Source organism: Ascaphus truei, chromosome 11 (assembly GCF_040206685.1).
Source record: "Ascaphus truei isolate aAscTru1 chromosome 11, aAscTru1.hap1, whole genome shotgun sequence".
NCBI classification, from domain to species: domain Eukaryota; kingdom Metazoa; phylum Chordata; class Amphibia; order Anura; family Ascaphidae; genus Ascaphus; species Ascaphus truei.
The window spans coordinates 56680163-56700481 of record NC_134493.1 but is presented as its reverse complement, the minus strand read 5'-3'; the positions used below and the strand labels follow the sequence as shown (position 1 = coordinate 56700481).

The 20319-nt window shown below is 51.6% G+C and overlaps 1 protein-coding gene across 4 annotated transcripts in view; it reads right to left on the bottom strand.

The window, feature by feature from the left end:
- The window catches only part of KAT8 (lysine acetyltransferase 8), a 33948-nt gene that overhangs the window by 13109 nt on the left and 520 nt on the right, over positions 1 to 20319 (bottom strand). For all 4 annotated transcript variants that reach the window (XM_075566523.1, XM_075566524.1, XM_075566525.1 and 1 more), the window contains exons 2-7: positions 10604 to 10855; positions 9862 to 9936; positions 9475 to 9650; positions 4957 to 5010; positions 1424 to 1588; positions 1141 to 1230 (exon numbers count right to left, since the gene is read on the bottom strand). In XM_075566523.1, the coding sequence (XP_075422638.1) occupies positions 1141 to 1230; positions 1424 to 1588; positions 4957 to 5010; positions 9475 to 9650; positions 9862 to 9936; positions 10604 to 10855 (812 nt within the window). The remainder of the gene's footprint in view (positions 1 to 1140; positions 1231 to 1423; positions 1589 to 4956; positions 5011 to 9474; positions 9651 to 9861; positions 9937 to 10603; positions 10856 to 20319) is intronic.

Genomic DNA, 20319 nt, shown 5'->3' with positions numbered 1-20319 from the left:
TGTGGTAACGCGGAGGTGCGGCGCCCCCGGTACGTGTGGTAACGCGGAGGTGCGGCGCCCCCGGTACGTGTGGTAACGCAGGAGGTGCGGCGCCCCCGGTACGTGTGGTAACGCAGGAGGTGCGGCGCCCCCGGTATGTGTGGTAACGCAGGAGGTGCGGCGCCCCCGGTATGTGTGGTAACGCAGGAGGTGCGGCGCCCCCGGTATGTGTGGTAACGCAGGAGGTGCGGCGCCCCCGGTATGTGTGGTAACGCAGGAGGTGCGGCGCCCCCGGTATGTGTGGTAACGCAGGAGGTGCGGCGCCCCCGGTACGTGTGGTAACGCAGGAGGCGCGGCGCCCCCGGTATGTGTGGTAACGCAGGAGGCGCGGCGCCCCCGGTATGTTTGGTAACGCAGGAGGTGCGGCGCCCCCGGTATGTGTGGTAACGCAGAGGTGCGGCGCCCCGGGTATGTGTGGTAACGCAGGAGGTGCGGCGCCCCCGGTATGTGTGGTAACGCAGGAGGCGCGGCGCCCCCGGTACGTGTGGTAACGCAGGAGGCGCGGCGCCCCCGGTACGTGTGGTAACGCAGGAGGCGCGGCGCCCCCGGTACGTGTGGTAACGCAGGAGGTGTGGCGCCCCCGGTATGTGTGGTAACGCAGAGGTGCGGCGCCCCCGGTATGTGTGGTAACGCAGGAGGTGCGGCGCCCCCGGTATGTGTGGTAACGCAGGAGGTGCGGCACCCCCGGTATGTGTGGTAACGCAGGAGGCGTGGCGCCCCCGGTATGTGTGGTAACGCAGGAGGCGCGGCGCCCCCGGTATGTGTGGTAACGCAGAGGTGCGGCGCCCCCGGTATGTGTGGTAACGCAGGAGGTGCGGCGCCCCCGGTATGTGTGGTAACGCAGAGGTGCGGCGCCCCCGGTATGTGTGGTAACGCAGGAGGTGCGGCGCCCCCGGTATGTGTGGTAACGCAGGAGGTGCGGCACCCCCGGTATGTGTGGTAACGCAGGAGGCGCGGCGCCCCCGGTACGTGTGGTAACGCAGGAGGCGCGGCGCCCCCGGTACGTGTGGTAACGCAGAGTTGCGGCGCCTGATACTTACACAGGACGGCGCACATGCGCGTTACTACGTGTAGTAACTGGCTGCTGCGTATTGCGCTCACCTTGTGGTCTTTTCCGTCCACTTCATACACAGATATGTTGCTTTTCCTGTAGATTTCCTTTCCAGGCGGCTGTCTCCACTGACAGAGACCCTGTGGGGAGGGGGGAGTGTGTGTAGTGGTGGAGGAAGGGAGTATGGGGAGGGGGAGGGAGAAGGGAGTCGGGGAGGGAGAAGGGAGTCGGGGAGGGGGAGGGAGAAGGGAGTCGGGGAGGGGGAGGAGAGAGAGGGAGTGGGGGGGGGGGAAGTGCTATGGAAGCCGGGGGCGCGGGGGGGACTGCTCTCACCAAGTGGTAGCGATAGCTCTTCTCAAACTTCATGTACTTCAGGCAGTACTCGCACACCCACAGCTTCGGCTGCTTCCCATAATCCTCCGGGAACGGCGAGAAGTACCACGCGTCAATCTCGTAGTTACCGATGTGGATCTTGTCCACGTATTTCACCTTCGTGATCTGCGGTCGTCAGAGAAACAAAGAGCAGACACCACAGGCAGACACGTGAGGCGGAGAATCAAGGGGACACCACAGGCAGACACGTGAGGCGGGAATCAAGGGGACACCACAGGCAGACACGTGAGGCGGAGAATCAAGGGGACACCACAGGCAGACACGTGAGGCGGGAATCAAGGGGACACCACAGGCAGACACGTGAGGCGGGAATCAAGGGGACACCACAGGCAGACACGTGAGGCGGGAATCAAGGGGACACCACAGGCAGACACGTGAGGCAGGAATCAAGGGGACACCACAGGCAGACACGTGAGGCGGAGAATCAAGGGGACACCACAGGCAGACACGTGAGGCGGGAATCAAGGGGACACCACAGGCAGACACGTGAGGCGGGAATCAAGGGGACACCACAGGCAGACACGTGAGGCGGGAATCAAGGGGACACCACAGGCAGACACGTGAGGCGGGGAATCAATGGGACACCACAGGCAGACACGTGAGGCGGGAATCAAGGGGACACCACAGGCAGACACGTGAGGCGGGAATCAAGGGGACACCACAGGCAGACACGTGAGGCGGGAATCAAGGGGACACCACAGGCAGACACGTGAGGCGGGGAATCAATGGGACACACCACAGGCAGACACGTGAGGCAGGAATATAGGGGACACCACAGGCAGACACGTGAGGCGGGGAATCAAGGGGACACCACAGGCAGACACGTGAGGCGGGAATCAAGGGGACACCACAGGCAGACACGTGAGGCGGGGAATCAATGGGACACACCACAGGCAGACACGTGAGGCGGGAATCAAGGGGACACCACAGGCAGACACGTGAGGCAGGAATCAAGGGTACACCACAGGCAGACACGTGAGGCGGGGAATCAAGGGGACACCACAGGCAGACACGTGAGGCGGGGAATCAAGGGGACACCACAGGCAGACGCGTGAGGCGGGGAATCAAGGGGACACCACAGGCAGACACGTGAGGCGGGAATCAAGGGGACACCACAGGCAGACGCGTGAGGCGGGGAATCAAGGGGACACCACAGGCAGACACGTGAGGCAGGAATCAAGGGGACACCACAGGCAGACACGTGAGGCGGGGAATCAAGGGGACACCACAGGCAGACGCGTGAGGCGGGAATCAAGGGGACACCACAGGCAGACACGTGAGGCGGGGAATCAAGGGGACACCACAGGCAGACACGTGAGGCGGGAATCAAGGGGACACCACAGCCAGACACGTGAGGCGGGAATCAAGGGGACACCACAGGCAGACACGTGAGGCGGGAATCAAGGGGACACCACAGGCAGACACGTGAGGCGGGAATCAAGGGGACACCACAGGCAGACACGTGAGGCGGGAATCAAGGGGACACCACAGGCAGACACGTGAGGCGGGAATCAAGGGGACACCACATGCAGACACGTGAGGCGGGGAATCAAGGGGACACCACAGGCAGACACGTGAGGCGGGGAATCAAGGGGACACCACAGGCAGACGCGTGAGGCAGGAATCAAGGGGACACCACAGGCAGACGCGTGAGGCGGGGAATCAAGGGGACGTCCCAAAAGATTGTGCGGGGTAAAAGAATAGTGTGGTGCAGACTTTCCAACAACCACGTTTCAGCGCCTAACGTCCCTTTTACAGGAGCGATCCCAGAGCCTAACGTCCCTTTTACAGGAGCGATCCCAGAGCCTAACGTCCCTTATACAGGAGCGATCCCAGAGCCTAACGTCCCTTTTACAGGAGCGATCCCAGCGCCTAACGTCCTTTTTACAGGAGCGATCCCAGAGCCTAACGTCCCTTTTACAGGAGCGATCCCAGCGCCTAACGTCCCTTTTACAGGAGCGATCCCAGCGCCTAACGTCCCTTTTACAGGAGCGATCCCAGCGCCTAACGTCCCTTTTACAGGAGCGATCCCAGCGCCTAACGTCCCTTTTACAGGAGCGATCCCAGCGCCTTCTCTTTTACACAGGAGGGGGAGAGGGGGTCTCCGGGGCTGAGCCCCACTCATTTCAGAACCAGGGACCCCCGGCTTCCAGAGATCCTGACCTCCGAAGGGGGGTGCCAAAGCTGTGTCACATGGGCCAATAGGAAGCCGTAGCGGGTGACATCACGGCTTCCTATTGGCCCGCAGGAGCTCTGAAAAGCGGCCATTACGTGAACCCCAGTCAGCGAGCCGGAGCGGCGACCGCCACCCTCGTGGGGTAACAAGCTTTCCAAACTCTCGGGGTCCTTCACCGGGTATGGCAGAGCCGCACCTGATTAATACCCCAAGAGGTTGCAACGTTAGTAACAGATCAACTACTTGTTGGTCCAATAAAATGTATCATACCCCCCGTTACTCTCTCACGCCCCCTGTTACTCTCTCACGCCCCCTGTTTCTCTCTCACGCCCCCTCTGTTTCTCTCTCACGCCCCCTCTGTTTCTCTCTCACGCCCCCTGTTACTCTCTCACGCCCCCTGTTACTCTCTCACGCCCCCTCTGTTACTCTCTCACGCCCCCTCTGTTACTCTCTCACGCCCCCTCTGTTACTCTCTCACGCCCCCTCTGTTACTCTCTCACGCCCCCTCTGTTACTCTCTCACGCCCCCTCTGTTACTCTCTCACGCCCCCTCTGTTACTCTCTCACGCCCCCTCTGTTACTCTCTCACGCCCCCTCTGTTACTCTCTCACGCCCCCTCTGTTACTCTCTCACGCCCCCTCTGTTACTCTCTCACGCCCCCTCTGTTACTCTCTCACGCCCCGTTACTCTCTCACGCCCCCTCTGTTACTCTCTCACGCCCCCTGTTACTCTCTCACGCCCCCTGTTACTCTCTCACGCCCCCTCTGTTACTCTCTCACGCCCCTCTGTTACTCTCTCACACCCCGTGTTACTCTCTCACACCCCGTGTTACTCTCTCACACCCCCTCTGTTACTCTCTCACACCCCCTGTTACTCTCTCACACCCCCTCTGTTACTCTCTCACACCCCCTGTTACTCTCTCACACCCCCTCTGTTACTCTCTCACACCCCCTCTGTTACTCTCTCACACACCCTCTGTTACTCCTTCATATACCAGATTTCTCAAAATAAAAAACTAATACACGCAGAGATTTCTGAAGTACATGGAGCAAAGAAACAAAAACAGAAACATGTCCCTCGGAAGTGGGAAGTGGGAAGTGGGAAGTGGGAAGGAGTTTGCTGAAAGACGAGTGTTTGTCTTCATTTTGGTAAATAGGCTGCCCTGAATTGGGAAGGGAAACCCCATGTGGGGCGCTACAGTATGTGGTGACATCATAAGAGGAGGAGTGATGTCACCACGCAGTGTTTGCACTGCTTCTGTATTGGGATGAAGGAGGAAACCTGTGTGTCACACTCACTGCCTCGTGCTCCTTCTCCAGGGCTGCGGTGGTGGGATCCATCTCTGCGTAGGTCTACGGGAAAAGGAGTGGATAAGTCAATGAGCGAACCATTAGTCTGGTCACTACAAACACAACATGTACTGTATGTCTTTATTTATATAGCGCCATTAATGTACATAGCGCTTCACAGTAGAGATACATGTAGTAATCATATAAATAACAGATAATATAAATAACAGGTCATGGGAATAAGTGCTTCATACATAAAAGTAACATTAAGGAAGAGGAGTCCCTGCTCCGAGGAGCTTACAGTCTAATTGGTAGGTAGGGAGAACGTACAGAGACAGTAGGAGGGAGTTCTGGTAAGTGCGTCTGCAGGGGGCCAAGCTTTATGTATCATGTGTTCAGAATATCCCCTGAAGAAGAAAGCAGCCCGCTTTCGAAACGCGTAGGGTGGATTTTGCAGGACCTGCATCGCTACGCCAGAGCTGTTTCTCATTGCCGAGACGAATCAGCTGTTCACCAGCTGAAGTTCATTGGTCTATCTCCACGAATCTGTTGCGGTGAATCTGCTACTAGCCGCACGGCCTAATCGAGCGCCAAGGGAGAGCGAACACACGCAGGCTGGCGTGTGCAACCATCAACCCAAGGATCCGTTCCGGTGCAGCAGCTGTGCGAGCAGTAGAGAGGGGATACTCTCAGATTTATCCACCGCCCGTATATATCTTTCGTCCGGTGAGTGGGCAGTTCACCCGGTGTTGCAGAGTGCCGGTCCTATATCAATTGTCCTTTATTACATGTTATATTATTCATTTTTTATTTTTCTTATGTCCAGTGTTTTTATAAAAGTTTTATTAAATGTTTTTTAATTGCTACTTCACCCATGATCTCAGCTGATATTTATTAATTTAGTAGGTGTGTATAGTATATGTTGTTTGTCCATTGTATTTACAATATTACACTATGTTTTGTGTTTGTGTTTTAATTTCTTTCAAGCACATCCCTTCGGTCTGGAATCCATTCCTGGTCTTCCTATTGGTGTGATTATATCCTTTACCAACTGGCGCCTTGTTAATACTATATTCTTTTCCAGAATATCCACAGTGCTATTCATATGCTTCGTTAAGCAAGTGTGTCTTAAGGTGGGCCTTAAAGGTGGATAGAGAGGGGGCTAGTCGGGTATTGAGGGGAAGGGCATTCCAGAGGTGCGGGGCAGTCAGTGAGAGAGGTTTAAGGCGGGAGAGGGCTTTAGATACAAAAGGGGTAGAAAGAAGACATCATATCATCTGAGGCAAAGAGCACCCAGTGCCACCAACCCAACGGACCTACTCGGAGGACCTTTTCCAAGGCAGTGCCGCCCAATGGGACCGTATTGTTGGGGAGGAAAGCTAAATGCATATCAGACGGTGTGATTCTGTCTCCCCTCCCCGTCTGTACGTCTGAAGGAATCGCTTCCAAGAGTTCATGCACCCGCAGCTACCAACGTATAGGTCTCCCAAAGTTCAGAGCGTCCCAGCCATTTGGTTCATGGCAAGCAGGATTTAGCAATATCCCTGGCGCCTTCTCCCCCTGGACCATCTGGTTCCACTCCCGATTCTAGCTTGTGTTATAGTGGTGTAGTAGTGTCTGTCTTGTAAAGCACTGTAAGACACACACAGACACACACACACAGACACACACAGACAGACACACACACAGACAGACACACACACAGACAGACACACACACAGACAGACACACACACAGACAGACACACACACAGACAGACACACACACAGACAGACACACACACAGACAGACACACACACAGACAGACACACACACAGACAGACACACACACAGACAGACACACACACAGACAGACACACACACACAGACAGACACACACACACAGACACACACACACACAGACAGACACACACACAGACAGACACACACACAGACAGACACACACACACAGACAGACACACACACACAGACAGACACACACAGACAGACACACACACAGACAGACACACACAGACAGACACACACAGACAGACACACACAGACAGACACACACAGACAGACACACACAGACAGACACACAGACAGACACACACAGACAGACACACACAGACAGACACACACACAGACACACACAGACAGACACACACAGACAGACACACACAGACAGACACACACAGACAGACACACACAGACACACACAGACAGACACACACAGACAGACACACACAGACAGACACACACAGACAGACACACACAGACAGACAGACACACACAGACAGACAGACACACACAGACAGACAGACACACACAGACAGACACACACAGACAGACACACACAGACACACAGACACACACTGACACAGACACACAGACACAGACAGACAGACACAGACAGACACAGACAGACACACACAGACAGACACACACAGACAGACACACACAGACACACACAGACACACACAGACACACACAGACACACACAGACACACACAGACACACACAGACAGACAGACACACACAGACAGACACAGACACACACAGACACACACACACAGACAGACACAGACAGACAGACACAGACAGACAGACAGACACACACAGACACACACACACAGACAGACAGACACACACAGACAGACACACACAGACAGACACACACAGACAGACACACACAGACACACACAGACACACACAGACAGACACAGACACACACACACAGACAGACACACACAGACAGACACAGACAGACAGACAGACAGACACACAGACACACACAGACAGACAGACAGACACACAGACAGACACACAGACAGACACACACAGACAGACACACACAGACAGACACACACAGACAGACACACACACACAGACACACACAGACAGACAGACACAGACAGACAGACACACACAGACAGACACACACAGACAGACACACACAGACAGACAGACACACACAGACAGACACACACAGACAGACACAGACAGACACAGACAGACACACACAGACAGACACAGACACACACAGACAGACACACACAGACAGACACACACAGACAGACACAGACAGACAGACAGACACACACACAGACACACACAGACAGACAGACAGACACACACAGACAGACACACACAGACAGACACACACAGACAGACACAGACAGACAGACAGACAGACACACAGACACACACAGACAGACAGACAGACACACAGACAGACACACAGACAGACACACACAGACAGACACACACAGACAGACACACACAGACAGACACACACACACAGACACACACACACAGACACACACAGACAGACAGACACAGACAGACAGACACACACAGACAGACACACACAGACAGACACACACAGACAGACAGACACACACAGACAGACACACACAGACAGACACAGACAGACACAGACAGACACACACAGACAGACACAGACACACACAGACAGACACACACAGACAGACACACACAGACAGACACAGACAGACAGACAGACACACACACAGACACACACAGACAGACAGACAGACACACAGACAGACACACACACACACACACAGACACAGACAGACACACACAGACACACACAGACACACACAGACACACACAGACAGACACACACAGACAGACACAGACAGACACAGACACACACAGACACACACAGACACAGACACACACAGACACACACAGACACACACAGACAGACACAGACAGACAGACACAGACAGACAGACAGACACACACAGACAGACACACACAGACACACACACACACAGACAGACACAGACACACACAGACACACACAGACACACACAGACACACACAGACACACACAGACAGACAGACACACACAGACACACACAGACAGACACAGACACACACACACAGACAGACACAGACAGACACACACAGACAGACAGACAGACAGACACACAGACAGACACACACACAGACAGACACACACACAGACAGACACACACAGACACACACACACAGACAGACACACACACAGACAGACACACACAGACAGACACACACAGACAGACACACACAGACAGACACACACAGACAGACACACACAGACAGACACACACAGACAGACACACACAGACAGACACACACAGACAGACACACACAGACAGACACACACAGACAAACACACACAGACAGACACACACAGACAGACACACACAGACAGACAGACACAGACAGACAGACAGACACACACACACACACACAGACAGACACACACAGACAGACACACACAGACAGACACACACAGACAGACACACACAGACAGACACACACAGACAGACACACACAGACAGACACACACACACAGACAGACACACACACACAGACACACACACACACAGACACACACACACACAGACACACACACACACAGACACACACAGACAGACACACACACACACACAGACAGACAGACACACACACAGACACACACACACAGACACACACACAGACACACACAGAGTCTGGGGGTAAGCGCCTTGCCTTTTGCACATGGTTGATCTCGTCATGCTTCCGTTTTTGGTTTCGGGTGATCTTCCGCTCCGGCTGCTCGGAGAGCTCACTCAGGTACTGATCCGTGTTCTTCTGAACCGCGTCCTTCACCGTCTTGGTCAGTGCCAGTCTGTTCTTGTCGACCCATTCGTCCAGCCGCCGGTTAACTGAGGGGGAGGGAAGCGGTGTCAGGATTTCTAAGGCAATGGCGCACACACCTGTGACCCGGCGTAACACACACCAGCGCAGACCCACAAAAGGAAGCTAAACTTTGGCGTTCCCATGAATGGGAGTAACGGTGGGCAAATGGTATGACTGAACCGGACAGGATCTGCATTGAGTCAGGGGGAATTACGCTCTTATTTCAGCTGAACTTACAGCCCACGTAATGCACATAAAACTCCTCCCGGCCTTCCTGCTCGTTCAGCCGCGACTGGATCACTTCCGCAGAATCTGCAGGAGAGAGGGCACAAGTCAGCGCCATACTGTGTGTGTATGGAAATACCACGGTCACTCTACCTGTGTATAAGAGGCCCAGACCCACAGTATGCCTCCCAATACCGACTCTTCCCTCTGCCACGCTCACTCGTCAGCCGTTCATTACAATACATTACAAACGATGGATTGCAAATGTCAGTAATACACCAACAACTCAGAGTCGCTGCTGCCGCCGCCGCGCAGAAAGAATAATATCCCTATGTGCAGCCCGAGCATGCCTCTGTAATCCTGCCCGCTACCCACAGCCCAGGTCCTCTTCTCTTAGACTGCAAGCTCTTCTGGCAGGAACGAGTTGTGTCCCCTGGTTTGTGTGCACACCGACAGCCCTGAACAGTTACACCAACATGGGAGAAGTCTGTGCAGCGCCTACAACTTCAATGCTGGGGCTTGAGTTGCTAACTAAGCTATCAGCGCTGTGCCCGGCTTTAAGCAGGATAGGCTGCGCGGTTGCAGGTCGCAGTGGTGACTGACAGGTCATTCAGCCCTCATTGCTAAGCCTGTGCGGGAAGAGGGACAAGAGGAGCCACTGGTGTCTATGCTCAGCCCCCTGCTCCCAGTATGTTAACTTGTGATGAGCGGGGGGAGAAGGTGTGTGTGTGTGTGTCAGAGTATGGTATCTCACGCCAGCTGTTGTCTCCTCTCCGGCACAGGTAAGTCTCTCCGATCTCCACAGACACCTCTGCGTCTCTCCCTCCACCACTTAGATGCCCGGTCTCCCCTCCAGACATTGCCCCATCGTCGTCGTCCTCCTCCTCCTTGATGGTTCTCCGCTCCAGCTCGTCCTCCGGAAGCGGGGGTGCATCCTGATGGTTTTCCTCCACTCGCAAAATCCCAGTTTTTTGCTCGTCGGGGGCGGGATCTTCCATGGTCACCACTGGGAACGGGTCACAGGACAAAAGATAAGCATGCGGGTCACAGGACAAAAGATAAGCATGCAAGCTCAAAACTAAACGTGTGCAAATAAAATGAGATCAGTGGTTGGATTGGGGGGGGGGGGGGCATTTATTGTGGTTATAGTGCATACTCACTCCTATTTATATAATGAATGTATACAGAATACACACAGTGAAGATGCATTGAATACACACACACACACACACACAATGAATGTACTTTGCAAACATTTCAGCGGTGCAATTACTTTGAGGAAGATGCCTCAGGCCATTGAAACGTGCAACTACATGTTTCACTTTGAGCAACTGCACGAGTTTTGAGCAATATGCTTTATAGTGTGTGAATGACTTTGAAAGACAAGAACATTGTACGGGGGTTTCCCCCAATTAGAGATGACACAAACAGTGATCAATGAACACTCACAACATGAAGAATACAAAAATAATGACGCAGCACAAACAGGGACATGACCCGCTCAGCACTTAAGAATCTACAAATGCGCTGGAAGAATGTTCCGTTGACGGAAGATAAAAGCAAAGAAACCGGGTAAACGCCGTCACGGGAGACCAACACACCAGGGAGCAATTCGCCAGACAAACGCAGCTTATAAAATGTATTTATTGGAAAAACGAATATCCACAACTATTCACAGTAAATCAACACACACAACTGGGAAACTGGGGTACCCTATAAACGTGGGTGCAGGGAACTCCCTAAAGAGATTTACCCTGTTCTTGGTTCCTGCAGACGGCAGTTTCTCCCAGTTAGGCCGCAATTATACTGGCAGCGACGGCGCGTGCCTTGCGATCCACCTGCCTCAATCCTATGAGGCCACCCATAGAGCGCGCACGATGAGGCTCGACCGCGTTTAACAGAAATCAATTTGACTTTCCAACCGCTCGCGTGACGTGAAGCGGTTCAGCCAATGAGGGCGAATCGCTCGTGACATCACGGCCACGCCTCCCCATCGTCGGAAGCACATTTGCGCGAGCGACAGGCGTGTGCCATGTGCATGCGCCTTTAGTATAATCTCAGCCTTACTCATAGCTGCTTTTCAGCTACCTCCATTCCCAGTTTCTCCTAGCTGCTTCTACTTAAGAAATCTCTTCCGCAACTAAAATACTCTGACCTCGCAGCAAACAAAGAGCTGATCTTATCAAATCAAATAAGCTTTATTGGCATGACGAAAGAACATTTCAGTATTGCCAAAGCGTGAATAATAGGGTGTGGGGTACAATGATTACACAGTACATGAATAATAGGAGGTAGGGTATAATGGTTACACAGTACATGAATTGTAGGGGGTCAAGTATAATGATTGCACGGTACATGGGTAACAGTTACACACAGGGATGTGGGGTTTAGTGGGCGTCTCTCAGCCTGTAACCTGCGCTTATATAGTGTGCAGCCAGTTCTGCTGTGGTTTCATCTCCCAGGAGGATCGCTATATTTTGGTCCTCTATATTATTAAAGTTCTGGATAGCAGCAGTGAGTTTCTCCAGGTGGGCGCTTCTCACTTCAGAGTATTGTGTGCAACGCAACAGGAAAGTGTGTTTCACCGTCTACCTCTCCTAGCTCACATCGCTGGCACAGTCTCACCTCCCGGGGCTTCCAGTTCTGTCTGTGTCTGCCTGTGTGTCTCACACACCTCTCCTAGCTCACATCGGTGGCACAGTCTCATCTCCCGGGGCTTCCAGTTCTGTCTGTGTCTCTCACACACCTCTCCTAGCTCACATCGCTGGCACAGTCTCACCTCCCGGGGCTTCCAGTTCTGTCTGTGCCTGCCTGTCTCTCACACACCTCTCCTAGCTCACATCGCTGGCACAGTCTCATCTCCCCGGGCTTCCAGTCCTGTCTGTGTCTGCCTGTGTCTCCCACACACCTCTCCTAGCTCACATCGCTGGCACAGTCACACCTCCCGGGGCTTCCAGTTCTGTCTGTGTCTCTCACACACCTCTCCTAGCTCACATCGCTGGCACAGTCTCACCTCCCGGGGCTTCCAGTTCTGTCTGTGTCTGCCTGTCTCTCACACACCTCTCCTAGCTCACATCGCTGGCACAGTCTCACCTCCCGGGGCTTCCAGTTCTGCCTGTGTCTCTCACACACCTCTCCTGGCTCACATCGCTGGCACAGTCTCACCTCCCGGGGCTTCCAGTTCTGTCTGTGTCTCTCACACACCTCTCCTAGCTCACATCGCTGGCACAGTCTCATCTCCCAGGGCTTCCAGTTCTGTCTGTGTCTGCCTGTCTCTCACACACCTCTCCTAGCTCACATCGCTGGCACAGTCTCACCTCCCGGGGCTTCCAGTTCTGTCTGTGTCTCTCACACACCTCTCCTAGCTCACATAGCTGGCACAGTCTCACCTCCCGGGGCTTCCAGTTCTGCCTGTGTCTCTCACACACCTCTCCTAGCTCACATAGCTGGCACAGTCTCACCTCCCGGGGCTTCCAGTTCTGCCTGTGTCTCTCACACACCTCTCCTAGCTCACATCGCTGGCAGTCTCACCTCCCGGGGCTTCCAGTTCTGTCCGTGTCTCACACACACCTCTCCTAGCTCACATCGCTGGCACAGTATCACCTCCCGGGGCTTCCAGTTCTGTCTGTGTCCGCCTGTCTCTCTCACACACCTCTCCTAGCTCACATCGCTGGCACAGTATCACCTCCCGGGGCTTCCAGTTCTGTCTGTGCCTCCCTGTTTCTATTTCCAGGCTGTGGGCACTTATTCTGTACTGGCCCGGGTCTGTCTCTGCTTTGGGTCTTTTCCCTTCAGTAGGTAGGGTGCCAGAGTATATTCTCTCTGTAGGCTGGGGTAGGTCTTCAGCTTCTTTGGGCACTGGATATCATTTTCCCACATAGTCACATACTGCTCCTTCATTTCGCTGGTGATTGAGTTGATTATCTAGGTGTTTGCAATAGGACTGCCCCTGACTTGGCGGGGGAGGGGGGAGTGCAACAACAAACAGTTACTTGGGAAGATCACAGCCCACTTTACAAAAGCCCAGCCTAAAACAAAATGAACCCCATGTCCCTGACGTGCCGGAACCAGGCTACAGAATACATATACACAATACAGAGGTATTACTGGCAGGTAGGGGTACAGAAGGGCTTGGCCTTTATTAAAAGCAGTCACATTTACCCCGACCAGCACAAACGCTCTATCCGCGCCCCCCCCCAATGTGAAATATTTACCTAATACAGAGAGGGGCGGGCCTTACTACTACACTAGGACTCAGAGAATGTATAATACAGAGAGGGACGGGCCTTACTACTGCACTAGGACTCAGAGAATGTATAATACAGAGAGGGGCGGGCCTTACTACTACACTAGGACTCGGAGAATGTATAATACAGAGAGGGGCGGGCCTTACTACTACACTAGGACTCAGAGAATGTATAATACAGAGAGGGACGGGCCTTACTACTACACTAGGACTCGGAGAATGTATAATACAGAGAGGGGCGGGCCTTACTACTACACTAGGACTCGGAGAATGTATAATACAGAGAGGGGCGGGCCTTACTACTACACTAGGACACAGAATGTATAATACAGAGAGGGGCGGGCCTTACTACTACACTAGGACTCAGAGAATGTATAATACAGAGAGGGGCGGGCCTTACTACTACACTAGGACACAGAATGTATAATACAGAGAGGGGCGGGCCTTACTACTACACAGAATGTATAATACAGAGAGGGGCGGGCCTTACTACTACACTAGGACTCAGAGAATGTATAATACAGAGAGGGGCGGGCCTTACTACTACACTAGGACTCAGAGAATGTATAATACAGAGAGGGACGGGCCTTACTACTACACTAGGACTCGGAGAATGTATAATACAGAGAGGGGCGGGCCTTACTACTACACTAGGACTCACAGAATGTTTAATACAGAGAGGGACGGGCCTTACTACTACACTAGGACTCACAGAATGTTTAATACAGAGAGGGACGGGCCTTACTACTACACTAGGACTCACAGAATGTTTAATACAGAGAGGGACGGGCCTTACTACTGCACTAGGACTCAGAGAATGTATAATACAGAGAGGGGCGGGCCTTACTACTACACTAGGACTCAGAGAATGTATAATACAGAGAGGGGCGGGCCTTACTACTGCACTAGGACTCAGAGAATGTATAATACAGAGAGCGGCGGGCCTTACTACTACACTAGGACTCACAGAATGTTTAATACAGAGAGGGACGGGCCTTACTACTACACTAGGACTCAGAGAATGTTTAATACAGAGAGGGGCGGGCCTTACTACTACACTAGGACACAGAATGTTTAATACAGAGAGGGACGGGCCTTACTACTGCACTAGGACTCAGAGAATGTATAATACAGAGAGGGACGGGCCTTACTACTACACTAGGACTCACAGAATGTTTAATACAGAGAGGGACGGGCCTTACTACTACACTAGGACTCAGAGAATGTTTAATACAGAGAGGGGCGGGCCTTACTACTACACTAGGACACAGAATGTTTAATACAGAGAGGGGCGGGCCTTACTACTGCACTAGGACTCAGAGAATGTATAATACAGAGAGGGACGGGCCTTACTACTACACTAGGACTCACAGAATGTTTAATACAGAGAGGGACGGGCCTTACTACTACACTAGGACTCAGAGAATGTTTAATACAGAGAGGGGCGGGCCTTACTACTACACTAGGACACAGAATGTTTAATACAGAGAGGGACGGGCCTTACTACTACACTAGGACACAGAATGTATAATACAGAGAGGGAAGGGCCTTACTACTACACTAGGACTCAGAGAATGTATAATACAGAGAGGGGCGGGCCATACTACTACACTAGGACTCACAGAATGTATAATACAGAGAGGGGCGGGCCTTACTACTACACTAGGACTCAGAGAATGTATAATACAGAGAGGGGCGGGCCTTACTACTGCACTAGGACTCAGAGAATGTATAATACAGAGAGGGGCGGGCCTTACTACTACACTAGGACTCAGAGAATGTATAATACAGAGAGGGGCGGGCCTTACTACTGCACTAGGACTCAGAGAATGTATAATACAGAGAGGGGCGGGCTTTACTACTACACTAGGACTCAGAGAATGTATAATACAGAGAGGGGCGGGCCTTACTACTACACTAGGACACAGAATGTATAATACAGAGAGGGGCGGGCCTTACTACTACACTAGGACTCAGAGAATGTTTAATACAGAGAGGGGCGGGCCTTACTACTACACTAGGACACAGAATGTTTAATACAGAGAGGGACGGGCCTTACTACTACACTAGGACACAGAATGTATAATACAGAGAGGGAAGGGCCTTACTACTACACTAGGACTCAGAGAATGTATAATACAGAGAGGGACGGGCCTTACTACTACACTAGGACTCACAGAATGTATAATACAGAGAGGGGCGGGCCTTACTACTACACTAGGACTCAGAGAATGTATAATACAGAGAGGGACGGGCCTTACTACTACACTAGGACTCAGAGAATGTTTAATACAGAGAGGGGCGGGCCTTACTACTACACTAGGACTCAGAGAATGTTTAATACAGAGAGGGGCAGGCCTTACTACTACACTAGGACTCAGAGAATGTTTAATACATTCAGAGTACAGTACAGAACATACCGCTTGGCCAGTTCATCCGTTTAAAAAGAAATTGTAGCAATAACTGGACATTTGAAGAACAGGCACTGACACTGTATAGGAAATGTATACAGGGGCTATCCTATGGCCATTGTAGATACTGCCCGTAATAAAACTAGGAGAAAAGAACAGGCAAAAACTGCTCATTCCACGTAAACAAAATGTTACACCTATACAATCTGAAATAGAAGAAACCCAAGGCTGATGAATAGGGGTCAATGTACATCGCACTGACTGGGAGTAGCCAGACTGATATTAACGTGTTCCATTCATTACTCATTGTCACTCACAGGGTAATCAGATAAAATCAATACTAAACAGACATTGGGGAATACTGAACAGTGACGCCATATTAAGTTAAATTACTGAAAAATCAAGAATAATCTGTCGTAAATCACGTAATTTCAAGAATATTTTGGCTCCCAGTGACATCTTTATACTACAAAACAAGGTTAACAATTTAACTTGGACCCCCGATAGACCTGAAGGGAATTTTGCACGTGGCAGGTGCGGAGCTTGCTAACCACTACATCCAGATAGAAAGTTTCTTACGGATTGTAGACTAAGGAAAGCACATGAGATGAGAGATTGTATTACAGGCGCGACGACGCATGTTACTTATTATTTACAATGCTCAGACAGCTGAGGAGGAGAGTACTGGAGCACGCGCGGAACATCACCATCGGCCTTGAAAACCAGTGTGTCAAAACTCTTTAAAGTTTATCGCAATCAGGACGGCACTGTACTGAAATACAAAGCACTTGAAGTAATACCTGTCAATAGGAGAGGTGGTGACGGAGAGAGGGAGCTAGCACAAAAAGAAAGCTACTGATATACACAATTAAATCCATGGCTCCCCTCGGTCTTAATGAGGATATAGATATTCGGTCACTCATTCATTGAAACTCCTCTGTGGTCCACGCTATGGTAACTTTGTCCTGTGTCCTGCCCCGCTTTGCTCCATGCCATTGTTCCATTCCCCTATGATCTTTTCATGTTGTTTTTCTGGTTTTTGACATACATGTTTAGCTATGCTTGCCAATAATATACATTCTTTTTATATATTTTCAATGTGAGATTTCATTGCTATTTTTCTAAAGCATGCTAAAATGATACAGATATAGATATATATATCACGTCACCTTCCTAGCCTAATAATTTGCTATTATTTAGGTATTGTATGATATGTGTATAAACTGTGACTGTTTAGAATTAGGTCTTTTATGGCATTTGCATATAGAATATGTATGATTATTATGCACACATCTGTTTCATATAATTGTCAACCAATCAGGACAATGTATGATTTATAAAAGGCATTATGGGACTATGACACTCCATTCCCCGATGAAGTAACTTTGCGTCACGAAACGCGTTGGAGTTTTATTTTTACATGAGGTGACCTGACAAGCACTAGGCACTTCAAGTTCTGTTGAGCCTGTTCTGGACTTTCTTGGACTAATCTTTTATCGGACGCTTCCACTAGTTGCTGATTTGCCGTTTCCTCCATTGTGCTTTGAAAGAGAGTACGCTGGGAGCAAGTCGTCCCTACACTCCAATCACGGCTACGAGTGCGAAGCGCTGCACATCACTGGATACACGCAGCCAATCGGTGTGAGGGATTCCCCTCCTTCCCTCTCTCCGTCGGAGCAGTATCAGACGGAGTGTCCGGTGACGGGAGAGGATGCGGAGATGAGCGGTGGAGCTTCTTGCTGCAGGAGCTGATTTGAGAGCCTAAGGCCTCGCCCAGGGTGGAAACAGGCACGCTGGCGCTCCAGCGCTGCGCCCTGCTCGGCCGGGCGCTTCCTGGCCAGCTAGGTGCGCGTCCACGTCACGGAGCTGGTTCGTCCTCATTAGCGAACCGCTCACGTGACACGCTTGCGAGCAGCAAAATCAATTTTGCTTACTCGGCGCCGAGCAGGCGCGCCCGCCCGCTGACGCATGCCACGTGCATTGTTGCAACGTGTCCAGGGTGAGCGCCGCCACCCTGGACGAGGCCTTAGTGGTGTGTGATCCCCCCTTCCTTTACCTGTGCATGCGGAGATGAGCAGTGCCCAGGAGAGTATATTTGGCGGGGAAGACGATCGCGGGTGAACATCATTCCCTCACCTCAGCTGTCCGGCGGAGGAGAACATCTGTGGCAAACTGTATGTAGCCTTTGAAGGAGGACGACGGGCCTTTAAAGATCTTGTGCAGCAGCTGTGGGAGCGTCTGGTCTGTACTGGGTATTATACCTACATGCTCATTTTTATCTTATATTCTGTACGTGCATATATTACCTTTTTAAAATGTTCTACTTTATCTACTACACTAGGAGGGTTTTGCGTTTTTGTTATTCAAAGTACAACAGATAAGAGAAACAAGCAATCAAGTCAGGAAGAAAATCACCAGAGAGAAGCGTCACGGGGACAATTAAACTGTCCCATAAAATAACAATTACACAAAGGGCGAGATGCAGCGGTTACACAATGAGGGGAGACAGGGCAGCACGTGTGAGACATGCCACAAAGAAAAACACAAACAAGGGGTACACACATTCAACACTGGAACCCACAGACACGATGCAGAGATGAAGACCTCGTTATTAGAACGCACAATATAGAGGGACACGGTATACATGGGGTAAGAGAGGTCTGCTTACTGCACCCTCAGGTGTTCATAAAGCCTCCGCACGGATTCAGAAAGTACAGAGCCAGTAATCCACTCAAGGATAGACTTCCCCATGGGAGGAAAGGCACAGAGGAGACATGTCACACACAGGACAGGAACATGACATACACAGGTGCATGTTCACACACACACACACACACACACGAGAGAGAGTAGGCGAGAGACAACACACATAGCCTAACTGACACCCCCTGGCAATAATGACATCGCACAACTTAAAGTGAAACAATAAATAAAAAGCATTAGAGAACCATATTAGAAACCAAAAGAGGCACATAATAGCAAGTGCACACATCATAAGGTAATAAACATGTCACCAGCTCCGAGGGACAGGACAAGACCACACAGCACATCAGGTAAGCAAACAAACTATATATTACTGCATACACAAACAAAAGGTGTTCTCCTGTGTATGCAGTCATATACGTTTTGTTCACTTACCAGCTGTGCCTGCTTGTCCTTTGGAGTTGTGTAGATATATAAAAATATACACACACAATATATACACACACACACGTTATGGCGCGTGAAAAATGCGACAAAAAACCTCCACCGTTAGCATATAGTCAATACAGAATATCACGAGAGCACATTCACACGCCTAAGGCTGCAGTCCCAGTGCGTTCTGTAGCACGCGCGCCCGGCGCGTCCACAGCAGATCGCGGTCGAGGGAGATTGCGATGGAAGGGGGCGTGTCAGGGTTTTATGGGGCGTGGCCATGACCTCATGCGGCTGGTTCGCCCTCATTGACTGAGCCGCCGCGGGGCGTGGCCACGCCTCCTTCGCAAGTTCCACATACAAAAAAAAATTGTATCTGTGAAAACTTGCAGGACAGCGCGGCTGCTAAATGCGCGCCGACGCAGGTACTGGGCCCGGACTGATTGGGGGCGGTGCTTGTGGGCACAGCGCACTCAGACCGCAGCCTTAGACGGGTCTGCAACCCTGCCTTTCACCATTATCACCTAGCATACAGTGCTCCCACTGCAGCAAGGGATTCTGGGAAATTACATGCAAATGAACACACAATGTGTCACCTTTTGCCTGCAATATCCATTCACATGGAACCCATATAAGCTGATGCATCGCCGTTCACACCGCTTTTAAGCACAGCATGGG